This window comes from Eurytemora carolleeae, unplaced genomic scaffold (assembly GCF_000591075.1).
Source record: "Eurytemora carolleeae unplaced genomic scaffold, Eaff_2.0 scaffold100, whole genome shotgun sequence".
In the NCBI taxonomy this organism is placed as follows: Eukaryota; Metazoa; Arthropoda; class Copepoda; order Calanoida; family Temoridae; genus Eurytemora; species Eurytemora carolleeae.
The window spans coordinates 56,153-68,313 of record NW_019396048.1 but is presented as its reverse complement, the minus strand read 5'-3'; the positions used below and the strand labels follow the sequence as shown (position 1 = coordinate 68,313).

Below are 12,161 nucleotides of genomic sequence, written 5' to 3'. Positions count from 1 at the left end.
AAGGTTAGCTGATCTTATATAAAGTTATATTAAATTATTATTAACCTGACTATGGGTTATGTTTGAAGTGTACGGACAAACTGAAGTTTGAAACTATGTTTGTTTTATGCTTCTTTATATATATAATTATACAACAATACAGATTCATTATCATTCGTCATGTTCCAATCATATATTTGATTGAGCAGTAGACAATTATAAATATCAGGTAATTTCAAGAAAACCTTCAAGTAAAGAGGGGCCGGACAAACCCGATTCACAACTGTACGCACAACTGTGCGCACTCTCACGCAAAAGTCAAGCAGTAATTTGCCAATTACTTCCTTAAACTAAAGCTAGAAACAAGCACATTGTGTCAGAAGATACACAAATGTATAAAGTAAGCACAGTAAGGTAAAAGAAAAGGCCAAAGCATCAGGGCACATTAAAGTCGAAGCAGTATAAACTTTGATGCATAACTTTCAGAGTTGTCTAGATGTCAGTGTACTTCTGAAACCTTGATTCACTCAAGAAGTGGATCAAAGCTTGATTCTGATAATTTCTTCATTGTTTTCTAAAGCGAAAAATTCGCAAATCACAATTAAAGCGAAACCACAATGAAAACAATTCGTTTATCAATACAAAATTATTAATATCAAACTTAAACTTGACAAATTACCGTTGTGAATTTGATATGCTACTCTATCAATGGAGGGTCAATTTTAACTAAAAAAATATCCCATGGGTTTCACCTTAAAATATGATAAACTGTTAGCAAGGTTTTATTTTTTTAAAGAAATGGCAAAGTATGGTAGTTGAACTGAGATTACAGTATTATTGATAATTTTTTTGGGGGATTAATTTGAGACCTATCAGATGTTTTTTTGTGCCTATTTGCTCAGTAAGAGCGAAAATTCAATATTCAAAATCCTCATTGATTGTCCATAATGGAGGGATGATTTTGAGAATCAGTTTCATTTAAATTATTCCATAACGACAAAGAAAAATGTAGCAAATTTTCTACAGTAAAATTAGATCTTTTCCATTAGAAAATTGTCAATAAATCACTGTTAGAATCAAATGTTTCATTTTTATCATTATTTTCTTATTCTGTTTGAATTTTTGGGAGATTTCTTCAAATTCTTCAAATGTCGCCTTTTCATTAAAAATGCCAGGAAATCTACAGAAAATAGGTTTAAAAGTTTAGACATTATAGAAACCAATAACTGAATAAGATTACTTATTTTCGATGAAAAAAGTTAATTTTTATATTCTCAACCTGTTCCTAAACAACTAATTAGTTAATTGTAGAATGTGTTGTTGCATTTTTCGTGGGCGTTATTGAATAATTCAATTAAAATCGATTCTCAATATCATCCCTCCAAAAAGGACAAGGAGGATTTTTAAGATTGAATTTGAACTCTTGATTAGCAAATATGCGTATGATTAGTCTCAAATGAATCCTAAAAATTCTCTATAATATAACAATCTCAGTTCAACTACCATACATTAATATTATTAATATTATTATATTATTATTATATATATTATTATATTATTATTAATATATTTGATTTAATCACAATTGTATGAGTGAAGCAAAGGGAATTAGGTTTCAACCTGATGGTATAAACCTTTCATTTTTCCAACTTTAAGTACAGTTAAACCCTAAAAGAACTTATCAAATGTCGTCTTGACAATTTTTTAAGGGGTTTTATACTATTTTATGTAAATCTCAGTATTTGCGAAAATAAATAAATAGCCATACATATGCCAGACCAGTTTTGAAGAGCTCCATAAAATACAACGATCATGTAAATGTATTACCACGTTATCATCGTACAACCTTTCTTGTAAAAATAATGTAAACAATTTTGTATCTTTAAAATAATCTCGATACGGAGATAATAAATATCTAGATTTAAAAAGTATTTAATATCACAGAATTTATAATTTAAATTATCAGAAGACTGAGTTCAACATCGGGGTGCAACGTTATAGGGATTAGGAAATCACATTTTCTGGCAAATACTGCAGTTCCTTTGTTTGGTTTCATGAACATTTTTTTATTTTACTAGCTTTTAATAAAGAGGAGTTATGGTTAAAAGATTTAAATCTATCAACAACGTGAAATTTACCACAATGGTAGGCGATTAAATCAATACAATGAAGTTAATTTTTTATTTAAGTTTTGATTATTAAAAAGCTTTTTTCGAATTACAAGTTTACAAGTAACCAACAAGAAGCCTTTTTAATTGACAGCTTCTCTTGACTTCTTTGTTTATGTGTATCAAAGCTTGATTTGAATCAAATTGATTTCTAAAGTCGTCTTCCTTGAATTGATAAAATCGCCTGTCACTTTATAATTTAAAGTGTTGTTAACAAATCTGCCTCGATCCTAAAGAGGTCCGTATTTTTATCCTTGTTCTGAAATTATGTTTTGACAAAATTATCTTCTTAAACTTTTGCCCTCAGATTTAATTCATAACAAAACTACATATATATTTATTAAGTTCAGACATATAAAGGTTTTAAAGGGAGCAATATTTATATTTCTTTATACTAGAAAATATAAAAAATGTAAAAAATCCTAAATTTATTATTGAATTATTAAATTTATTTATTCTAATGATTTTTTTTTCTTCTAAAACATTTTAACAAATTCATTTTTGAATTGGGTAGAGATCCTGACATATAATTAAGTTCGAAAGTTAATTTATAATTTTTTAAAGAGAATTCCCTTCTTTTCTGCCTTTATTTTGTTGTAACATGTAGAACAACAAAGCCTAGGAAGAAAAAAGTATAATTATATCTCGATATATTACAGTCCTATTCAGAAAGACCCGGAATTAATTTACAATTCATCAGACGACTTTACAATCTAATTTTACAAATATGATTGATGAAAAGAAAATCATGCCCTAGTCCTGCCAATTCCAAATTGGCCGATTTCTGATTACCTGTCGATTAATTCCAGGTCTTTCTGATTATGACTGTATAACATTAGCTCGTTTGGGATGTCCCTCAAGACGGATAAACCGATCAGGCCCAATTTTTTCGTGGAAACTATAAAATGACCCAAGAGGAGGCTTATGGTTGGTCAGAAATTTAAAAAATGTTCAAAAAGTTTGAAAATCGACATGAAAACTGGAAAATTTGTAAATATTTTGTCATGGTGTACGAAAAAAAAATTCGGTTTAATAACAGACAAGATCAATTTGTCAAGAAAGAGGGGCCCTAAAGCCATGAGTTGTGAGAATTTTTGCAAAGTTACGTCTAGGTTTTGTTAAAGAAAAGAACTAAACTTTTTCTTCCTTCCTAGTAAATGTAATCTGACTTGCGCAGAGAAACTTCAATCTAAAAATGGAGGAACTAAGGTTGTTAAACACAAATATTGGAAATAAATAATGTAGATTTATTTTTCAAAGGAATATGTAGAGCAAGCAGGAAGGAAATAAGCAAAGAATATATATTAGAATGGAATTTAGACAATCCCTCGTTTGAATTTTGTCAGTCCCTTTCAGCCTGTAAGAGAGTTCGAAGTGTACAATTCATCATTTGATTTATAGCTATAACGGAAAATCATCGTTTGTAAAGTGAAAGGCATAGAGTCTATGTGAAATGATTATTGGTCAATTATGAAACCAGCCTATTTCATAATTTGGTTTTCTTTTAATATTAATTTTAAAATATTTTATGACCATCCTGAATTTTGGTGTAAAAAAAAATAGAACATATTTTGATATCTTGAATATTTCTAAAATATTGGCTTTCCTTCTTTGATTACCTGCAGGCTACAATTACACTTATAGGAATGTGTTTTTTAATGAATAAAAAACATATTATATTGATTTCTATCCACGTTTGCATGACAGGCTATCAGAGAATTGAAGTACACCTTCAGTATGGAAACACACTCTAATATATATTCTATTCTCTTTGGATACAAGGCAGTAAAAGTAAGAAATATTCACATAACATTTTTGATACTATTTTCAGAGCTGGAAACTCTTGTATTGTGGATTTCCAGAGATCAATACTTCATAATTTCATAGATTAAGTTAAACTTCTTTTCTTAAATATGAACTGAATGGAAATTAAAATTCTTTGTAGTTTTTGGACCAAAGGAATTGATTTTTTGCCACAAACTCAAATATTTGAGTTTCTATATCTTCGCAACCTGTAGGTTTAAACTTTTAAAATTTCAAACTTAGATCATTTGTTGAAACAGAAATTAAAGTTTGAATTATCGAACGTCTTAAACATTGGGTTGCAAAGTTATAGTGATTTGAAAAATTGATTTTGTGACAATGACTCAACTCCTTCAGACCAACACACATTTTTTACTTTCCTTAAGATCCGAATCTTTTGGACCCCCAATATTAACCAAAATCTCTAAATGGTTCATCAGGGTTTAGCATAAAGAAAACAAAAAAAAACAGAATTTGAAAGTTCATCTTCTGTTTAAAAATCAATAAATATAAAGAAAATTTTCTTGACCTGGATCCGGATCCAGATCCGGATCCAAATCCATTTTTTCAGTGCAGACTACTTTCATCTGTGTTTATGATGTGTACTGGGTTTGGGATTAATTATAAAAATAGAATAAGTGAGAAACTGAAAAGACTTAATTACTCAGCAGATTAACTCTTATTGTATGTGTACTTTGTTTAGAGATATGGTCATAGCTTTTTTGAACGAACGAAAGTTTTGAGAATGAACGAAATTATTTGTGAAAAAGGATGTCATTCAGAAAAAAATGCACGATAAACAAATGAAATGGAACGTAAAGAGGAATGAAATAATTAGTGTTTTTAAATATTAACAAAAAACGAATGATTAAAAATCTTTAAAACGAATTTAAATTTTTTCTACTGAACAAACAAATTTACCAAATAACTTTGAAAAAACGATCGATTTTTACTAAACGAACAAAACTGGTCGTTCACGAACAATTTTTTACCAAACTTTTTAATGAACGATAGTTTTTCACCAAACAAATATTTTTTTACCATATTTTTACTGAAAGTACGAAATGGGTCGTTCACAAGCGATAAACGACCGAAATGAAAAAAATCTCTAAGTGATAAATGAGAAGTGCCCATCTCTAAGTGATAAATGTATTATTAACGACTTTGTCACAATCTTTAGATTTGAGGACAATGCCAACCTCGTTTGTAGGAAAGTGTTTTCTTTATTTTTCAGGGTGTGTCCCAATAAACATGTGAATTAAGTGACGACTTTTAAATCGTCTCGGTTATATAATCAAAATAGTATACATACTCAAAACAATAAGTAATTTATCCCTCTAATTACGATATTTCCAAATTGTGGTCTGAATCTGAGTTTTGAACAGGGTGTCCCAATAAACATGGGAATTCAGTGACGAATTCGATATCATCTTTTTAAATAATTCTTTGGTTTAGTATAGTGATACCAACTGAGAAAGCTCTAATCTGTAAGAGTTTCGTCTGCTATGTTGACATTTTGTTTGTTTATGTTTTGACTGCATACGGTTGTACTTAGTAAAACAAGAAAATTACAGTATACAAACAGAGTAAACTTGTCCGTTTTCACGTTCATCTTGCGGATACATTATAGACACATCTTTACAGTCTTTTACCCTTTTCATAAAATAAACTCTAGCAGACATAATAATATTATGGCTTTTGAAATGCAATGCTAATTCATAACAAAGACGATATCGAATTCGTCACTGAATTACCATGTTTTTTGGGACACCCTGTACCTTCAAAATGACTGAGATATCAAGAGTTTTGTCTCAGTTTATTTTTATTTTAAGGGACTGTAAGCTTAATTTCCAGTTACCCTCCCTTCAACCATGGCAATGTCCAATTAACTATGGTACCTTAGAATCTTTGACTTTTTATCGAGTATAGAGAACTCTTTGTTTAATTATCCTGAAAACCATTTTAATCTATCTAAATCTATCTATTTTAATCTATCTAAATCTATCTATTTTAATCTATCTAAATCTATCTATTTTAATCTATCTAAATCATTTTAATCTATCTAAATCTATCTATTTTAATCTATCTAAATCTATCTATTTTAATCTATCTAAATCTATCTATTTTAATCTATCTAAATCGCGGTGTACGCTGTGTATAGGTTCCCCTTAACACAGATGATTGGTTACTTTTGTACTATTGTTAAAACTTAAAACCAGCAATTGCAAACAAAGTGTTCAGAAATTAAACGCGTTTTTGTAAATTAATGAGAATTAATCTTAGAACATTGATCAGTAAAAGACTTCAAGGGTATCGTTGTGAACTGGGCATTGCCATTGTTGCATGGAGGGACACTTGAAACTAAGCTTACAGTTCCTTTAACATGCATAACCAAAAGTATCTAAATTTTAGAAATCATAGATTCATCCTAAAAATCGAAGACAATTTCAATATAATTCTTAATTTCCATGTTTACAGGGACACACCACGTACCTGTTACACCTAGAGGAAGGTAGTGTGTCCTTGCAGGTGAATTCACAATCAGGTTGATTAGAACATGGCTCATTTATCTACAGTGAGAACCCATAAAACTGTAGAATATGAAGACGACATTTAAACTCAAGTTATTATTTTAAAAAGTCCAATAAATGAAACTAATGTGACTACATTATGTAGTCACAGGCTGATTACACTTAATTAATTGATTTTAAAGCAACTAATAAGATTTATTGCTTTATAACACTATCAAATACATCACACGTGCCTATGGCTTAGATGTTGTCTTCCTTTTTACACTTTTATGTGTTTCACTAAATATCTAAACAATAGTAAAGCTATTCGCACATATACATTTTATATGTATAAATTAGCAATGGTTGACTGCAGTGACACACCGGTTAGGTTAAATTGGCAGACATTTTTTTAAGGGACCCATGGGTACCCTGAGGGTGAAATAGAATAAAAAAATTCAATTTTTTTCTTTTAAAATTCGTTATTTCTTAAGTGTTTTTGAAACTTCATGGGCAAAAATTAAAAAAACGAAATTTAATACCAGTCAAATTTATGCAATTACACACACAGACAGTAGACACCGTATTAAGATATGAACAATTTTGAAAAATCTTTTGAATGAATGTAAATTAAAATCCATCAAAATAACAATGTCTATAAATTTAATACAATATAATAAGGCAAACTTTTTTAAAGGTTTAAGGAGAGGTTTGTCCACTCATTAATACAAAGCAATAATTCTGTTAGATTTAACAGACAAACTTTGAAGTGCACAGACAAAACCGTTAATTTTGAAATCTATGATGCACAAAAATAAACATTTATAAAAATATAATAATGGATAATAATAAATAACAAACAACTGCATTATAAAATAACAGTGACTTTAGTTAACTTTTACGCTGAAACTAACAGAAAATAAAATCTATTTTCACATGTTTTGATGCTTTTGAATGTTTTTTTTTGGTAATATTTTACATTAATTTATATATGAAATAAGCATAGTAACAGTTTGAATATTATTAACCGTTAACATTGTTAATATAATTGAGATAATTAATAAGAAGTAACTTTAAGAGAAAACAAAAAGTTTTTTGACTCAAGGAAATGTTTAGTTCTGAGCTAAAAACAAATGGATTCCTGAAAAACTGTTCTGTTTGGTTATTTTAATAAACCTTAAATGTATAAAAAGAGTCAAAATGGTTAATATAGTGTAAATATTACTTATACCATACAAAAACTGTTTGTTTTTTACCTGGGGTTTGTTTTGGAAGGAGCAAAGTAGTGAATTATTTTCAGTAAGCGTTTGTCTACATTCAACCAGCCTTTGCCTAATCCCTAATCAAAATGGAATGGACAAAAGACAAGAAATATTTAGACACAAAATTAAAATCATGATAGAAAGGAAATTTACAATTGCCTCAAATTCTAAAATTTTAAAATATTTTTTTATCCTGATATTCTAAACCTGAAAATGGAAAAACAAACAAATTTGAAAACATTATATTTTCTTAATTTTTTTCAAAACTTCAATGAAATCTTCTAACATAATAAAGTAAAAATGGAAAATAAAATTTAGCACTTAATAGCTAAAACATGTGTTTGTCATAGTTTAGTTGCTTAAGCCAGAGGCTAAACCAATCAAAATATTCTAGGCAGATTATTTAGTTTACCTGGTCCACATGAAGAGGAGCAAGGGGACCATGGTCCAACCCACCAATACACACATGGACCTACATTGCAGGTACAGTCTCACATAAAAAGGTACATAGCAAGAATGCATGAAATGTCTTGAAATTTATTTTTAAGTTTATGACAGCTGTTATGCTTTATAATTGTTCTGTGCATAAAGGTAAATTTCAAGGATATTTCAAGGTAAATAAATAGCCTTGAAATATCCAGGACAGCACTTGATAGGCAGTTGCTCAAAGGAGTTAAGTTGAATTACAAGAAAGAGAGATTTATGGTATATTTCAGGGTTAGGTGAGGTTAAGACACTTACCGGCATGAGCACTGTGGATAGGACAGGCAAAGGGGCCAAGTGCCTCAATAAAGACAGGCTAAGGGGCCAAGTGCCATGGCTAGCACAGGCTAGGGGGTCATGTGCCACAGCCAGTACAGGTTAAGGGCCTAGAGCCGCAGCTAAAATAGGCTCGCTCCCTCTGTGTCTTGTTATTCAACAAGACATGTGCATAACTCCTTTGAGCTTCTGACTAATTAATATAAAATACTAGTTTTTCCGCAGAATTTGATTTTGAATGGGTTGAGTATAGGGCTCTTGCTACATATTCAAATATCCGGGATTCACTGTAGTTTAAACTTAAGTTAAATACCATATTCATAAAAATCACATAAAGTAGTAATCTCTGTTTGTCTGTGCCTATGAAACTCAGTAGAATCAAAGAAAATTTACTTTGACTGGCAATCTATATGATTTTTCAAACCAAGCTCAGAAAATTATTGTGGTTCTATTGAGGTCTGAGATCAATATTGTAAGCAAATCAGTCAAGTCATGAGTAATAACTGGACAGACAAACAATCTTGTTCAATCAAATAAAGTTATAAACAAAATCTGAGTAAGTCTTTATTAAGACAATAGTAAAAGTTACCTTCATTACAAATAGTTTCTGTTGCAGGTTTAGAATTAGGATCACACTGATCATCACAAACAACATCTCTTATCTTCAGAAATTACAATGTTAATCCAGAAAATGTAGTGAATATTGAATTCCAATGTCAAATAAAATTTCTTTTAATGATACTTATTTCGATCAAATTGATTTTCTTTTATGAATACTAATATCATCCAATTGAGTTTCTTCAATAATACTAATTTAATCAAATTGATTTTCCTTCAATACTTATAATTTCAATCAAATTGATTTCTTTCAAAAATACTAATTTCAATCAAATAATAGCTTATAATTTTTTTCTTCATTTGAACTTTGAATGAAAAGGTCATATTGGATTCTAAATAAAACATTGAAAATTATACAGAAAAGTATATGTAAAAAACAAGTAGTTTAAGAACTAATTTTTTCATTATTAATTAAGTTTTTAAAGCTTTCTCAAGAAACTGTTTTTTCTCCTAATAAACTAGTTTTGAAACTTAATGTTGCAGGACTTTTATATTTCCAATTGTGAACTCTGATAGATCTAGCAAAAGTTTAAGATATCAAAGCTTTTCATCAGATCGCATAGATGTAGATTTTGTTTCAAAATTAAGAAAGTACATGTATAATGTATACCATTGTTCCATTGCCACACAAATGAGAACACTTTGACCAGTTCCCAACCCTCCAGTCACCACAATGACCCAGATTGCAGGAAGCTAAAACCTCAATTGCTAATCTGGAATTACAAGCAATCCCTTCACAGTTAATCTGACTGAATTGAAAAAAGATTAGAGATTGAAACTAATTCCTTTTTCTTGATATTTACCGTTTCTTAATTCCATTTTCACAGTCCAATGAACAATTTGACCAAGCAGTCATCGATACATTTTTAAGATCTAGTTCAAAATCCAAGCTTGGTATTTGTAGATCAGAATCCCTTGCCATGTTCTTATTTGTTTCATCTGATCCTAACATTCAATGACAATAGTTTTAAATTTTCAGTAATCTGTATTTTCTACCTGGGAAATTCTGAGATTGTATCCTGCAACTTTCAGAAAGACTGCAATGTTCTGTTGAAATTGGTCTAATAAGACAAGTTTAAGTTTAAAAGTGTATGTGTTCCGCCAAATAGAATTTCATTAAATAACAACAGAAAGAGGATATTTTTAAGGTCGTTCTTTTACAAAAAATTCAAGTTTAACTCTTGAGCCAGAGTGAAGATTTTGCCAAGTGTAAAAATGAAACTAAGCCAAAAATATTAAGTGTTGAAAAACAGAAAAAAAAACTATACAAAACTGTAATTATGATGAGGCAATGTAAAAAGAAACCTGCTGAGCAGAGGGCATCTTTTGTCCGGAAGAGCTTCCATATTTTCTCCAATACACATGACACTTCTTTCATGGTAACTGTTACATGAATTGCATGACTAAAATTAGCAAATGTTCAATACTACACAATAACCAAAAATTGATAAATTTATATAAAAATTAAATTGATTTTGTGCCTCAAGAACATAAATGTAAGATTACAACATAAAAAAGTCAGACCTAGTGAGGGCATCATATCATATTAGATCAGTTTTTACATTTTTGTGTTTTTGAATAACAAGAGTCACCACAAAAATACCATGATTCAGAAAAATAAATCATTTTTCTCTTTAAAAAAATGGGTTCGCAATTAAAATAAATTATTTTTCTCTTTAAAAAATATATTTGTTCGCAAATACTTTAGTTCACCCATTTTGCTTAATGTGATTTAAAGAATTTAAAAAATACAAATTCAAAATATTCAAATAAGTTTCCTGGGAATATTGTGGAGCATTGTGACAGCCATTTTTTGTTATTTACATTCTTTAAGGATGCTTAACATTTGCTGGACCATTGACTGTAGTTAGATAAACAAAGTACCTGCCAGGGCCCCTCCCACCAGTATTTCTTACACTCAGGGACCGAGCAGTTCTCTAGCTTTATGCCTGGAACTGGTTCTATGCAAAGTACCTGCCAGGGCCCCTCCCACCAGTATTCCTTACACTCAGGGACCGAGCAGTTCTCTAGCTTTATGCCTGGAACTGGTTCTATGCAAAGTACCTGCCAGGGCCCCTCCCACCAGTATTCCTTACACTCAGGAACCGAGCAGTTCTCTAGCTTTATGCCTGGAACTGGTTCTATGCAAAGTTTGGAATCAACAGGTCCTGAGCATAACACATGAATTTTATATCCATAGAGAAAAAATGTGATGGGGCGGGGCACATGCTTTTGTGTATGCATGAAAATTAAAATATAAACAAATGCTTGTGAGGTGGTTTGCCTACAGCAGCAGCATTTTTAAAGAGCTACTTTTATTGTTCTTTACCATTCCATGCAAAAATGTTTCTTTAAAGTGTAAAAAAACATCCTGCAGCAAATTGTTTCCAGATGTAAACAATATCAATTTAGGTGTATGAGATTTGTAGTGTTTTATTTAATGCTCACCTAAGCATGCCAAAAAAGAAATTGGTGCACCCCCTAGGTGATTCCCCCCCCCCTAAAAGCCCCTATTTTGAAAAAAATACTGATTAGGTTTTATCTATAATAAAGAACCTTATATCATTTAAACTTAGGCTTTGCGTAGTGTAGAACATATATTTGTTTAGCAGGGGTCCATACTTCATGAAAACTCTTTCTCCCTCTCAAAAATAATTTCTCCCCCCAGATAGGGATGTTAAGGTTTTTATTTTTATGAAAAATAATTGTTTTGTTCTGAAAACGAGGACAATAAAATTATCCTTTTTAAAAAGTTAGCTTTTTAAAAACAGTCATTTTCAAAATAATTGTTTTTACAAATAATCGTTTTTAAAAACAACTGTTTTTCAAATTTTTTATACGGCTTACTGTTTCATTAATGATCGTTAAGGATGTCCCTTAGTTAATCATCGTTAACAATGACCCTTTGTCAAATGTTAAATTTTTTATTTTATTATTCCACATATCATATACAATTATTCCTTAGATGAGGCCCCCTTTAGCTGCCCCCTAGGTGGACACATGTACTCAGTACCCCTCCCCCCCCCTTGTACACCCCTGAATATCAAGACATCCTTTGGCAC

At 30.2% G+C, this 12,161-nt stretch overlaps 1 protein-coding gene across 4 annotated transcripts; it reads right to left on the bottom strand.

Moving 5' to 3' along the window:
* Window positions 1–2,617: 2,617 nt before the first annotated feature.
* On the bottom strand, window positions 2,618–11,871 carry LOC111703491 (A disintegrin and metalloproteinase with thrombospondin motifs 7). Of its 4 annotated transcripts, none has more exons than XM_023475442.1 (11): window positions 10,984–11,871; window positions 10,405–10,502; window positions 10,096–10,160; window positions 9,903–10,044; window positions 9,710–9,848; window positions 9,071–9,143; window positions 8,135–8,194; window positions 7,717–7,799; window positions 6,444–6,520; window positions 3,298–3,336; window positions 2,618–2,765 (listed from the first exon to the last, which is right to left on the bottom strand). In XM_023475442.1, the coding sequence occupies exons 1-11, from the start codon at window positions 11,341–11,343 to the stop codon at window positions 2,696–2,698; spliced, it is 1,206 nt and encodes a 401-aa protein (XP_023331210.1). In that variant the 5' UTR covers window positions 11,344–11,871; the 3' UTR covers window positions 2,618–2,695. The 4 variants fall into 4 exon arrangements, with proteins under 4 accessions (XP_023331210.1, XP_023331218.1, XP_023331224.1 ...); XM_023475450.1 differs by having other exon boundaries at window positions 9,710–9,812; XM_023475456.1 differs by having other exon boundaries at window positions 11,074–11,871.
* Between the last annotated feature and the right edge of the window lie 290 nt (window positions 11,872–12,161).

Bases quoted from the DNA above. Each gene is read 5' to 3' on its own strand.
- LOC111703491 (XM_023475442.1), bottom strand. From the start codon at position 11,343: ATGCATACACAAAAGCATGTGCCCCGCCCCATCACATTTTTTCTCTAT. The intron at 10,045-10,095 runs GTAGAAAATACA...ATTGAATGTTAG, and splicing joins ACAATCTCAGAATTTCCCAG to GATCAGATGAAACAAATAAG. The intron at 9,144-9,709 runs GTATACATTATA...TAATTTCTGAAG, and splicing joins TGTGTGGCAATGGAACAATG to ATAAGAGATGTTGTTTGTGA.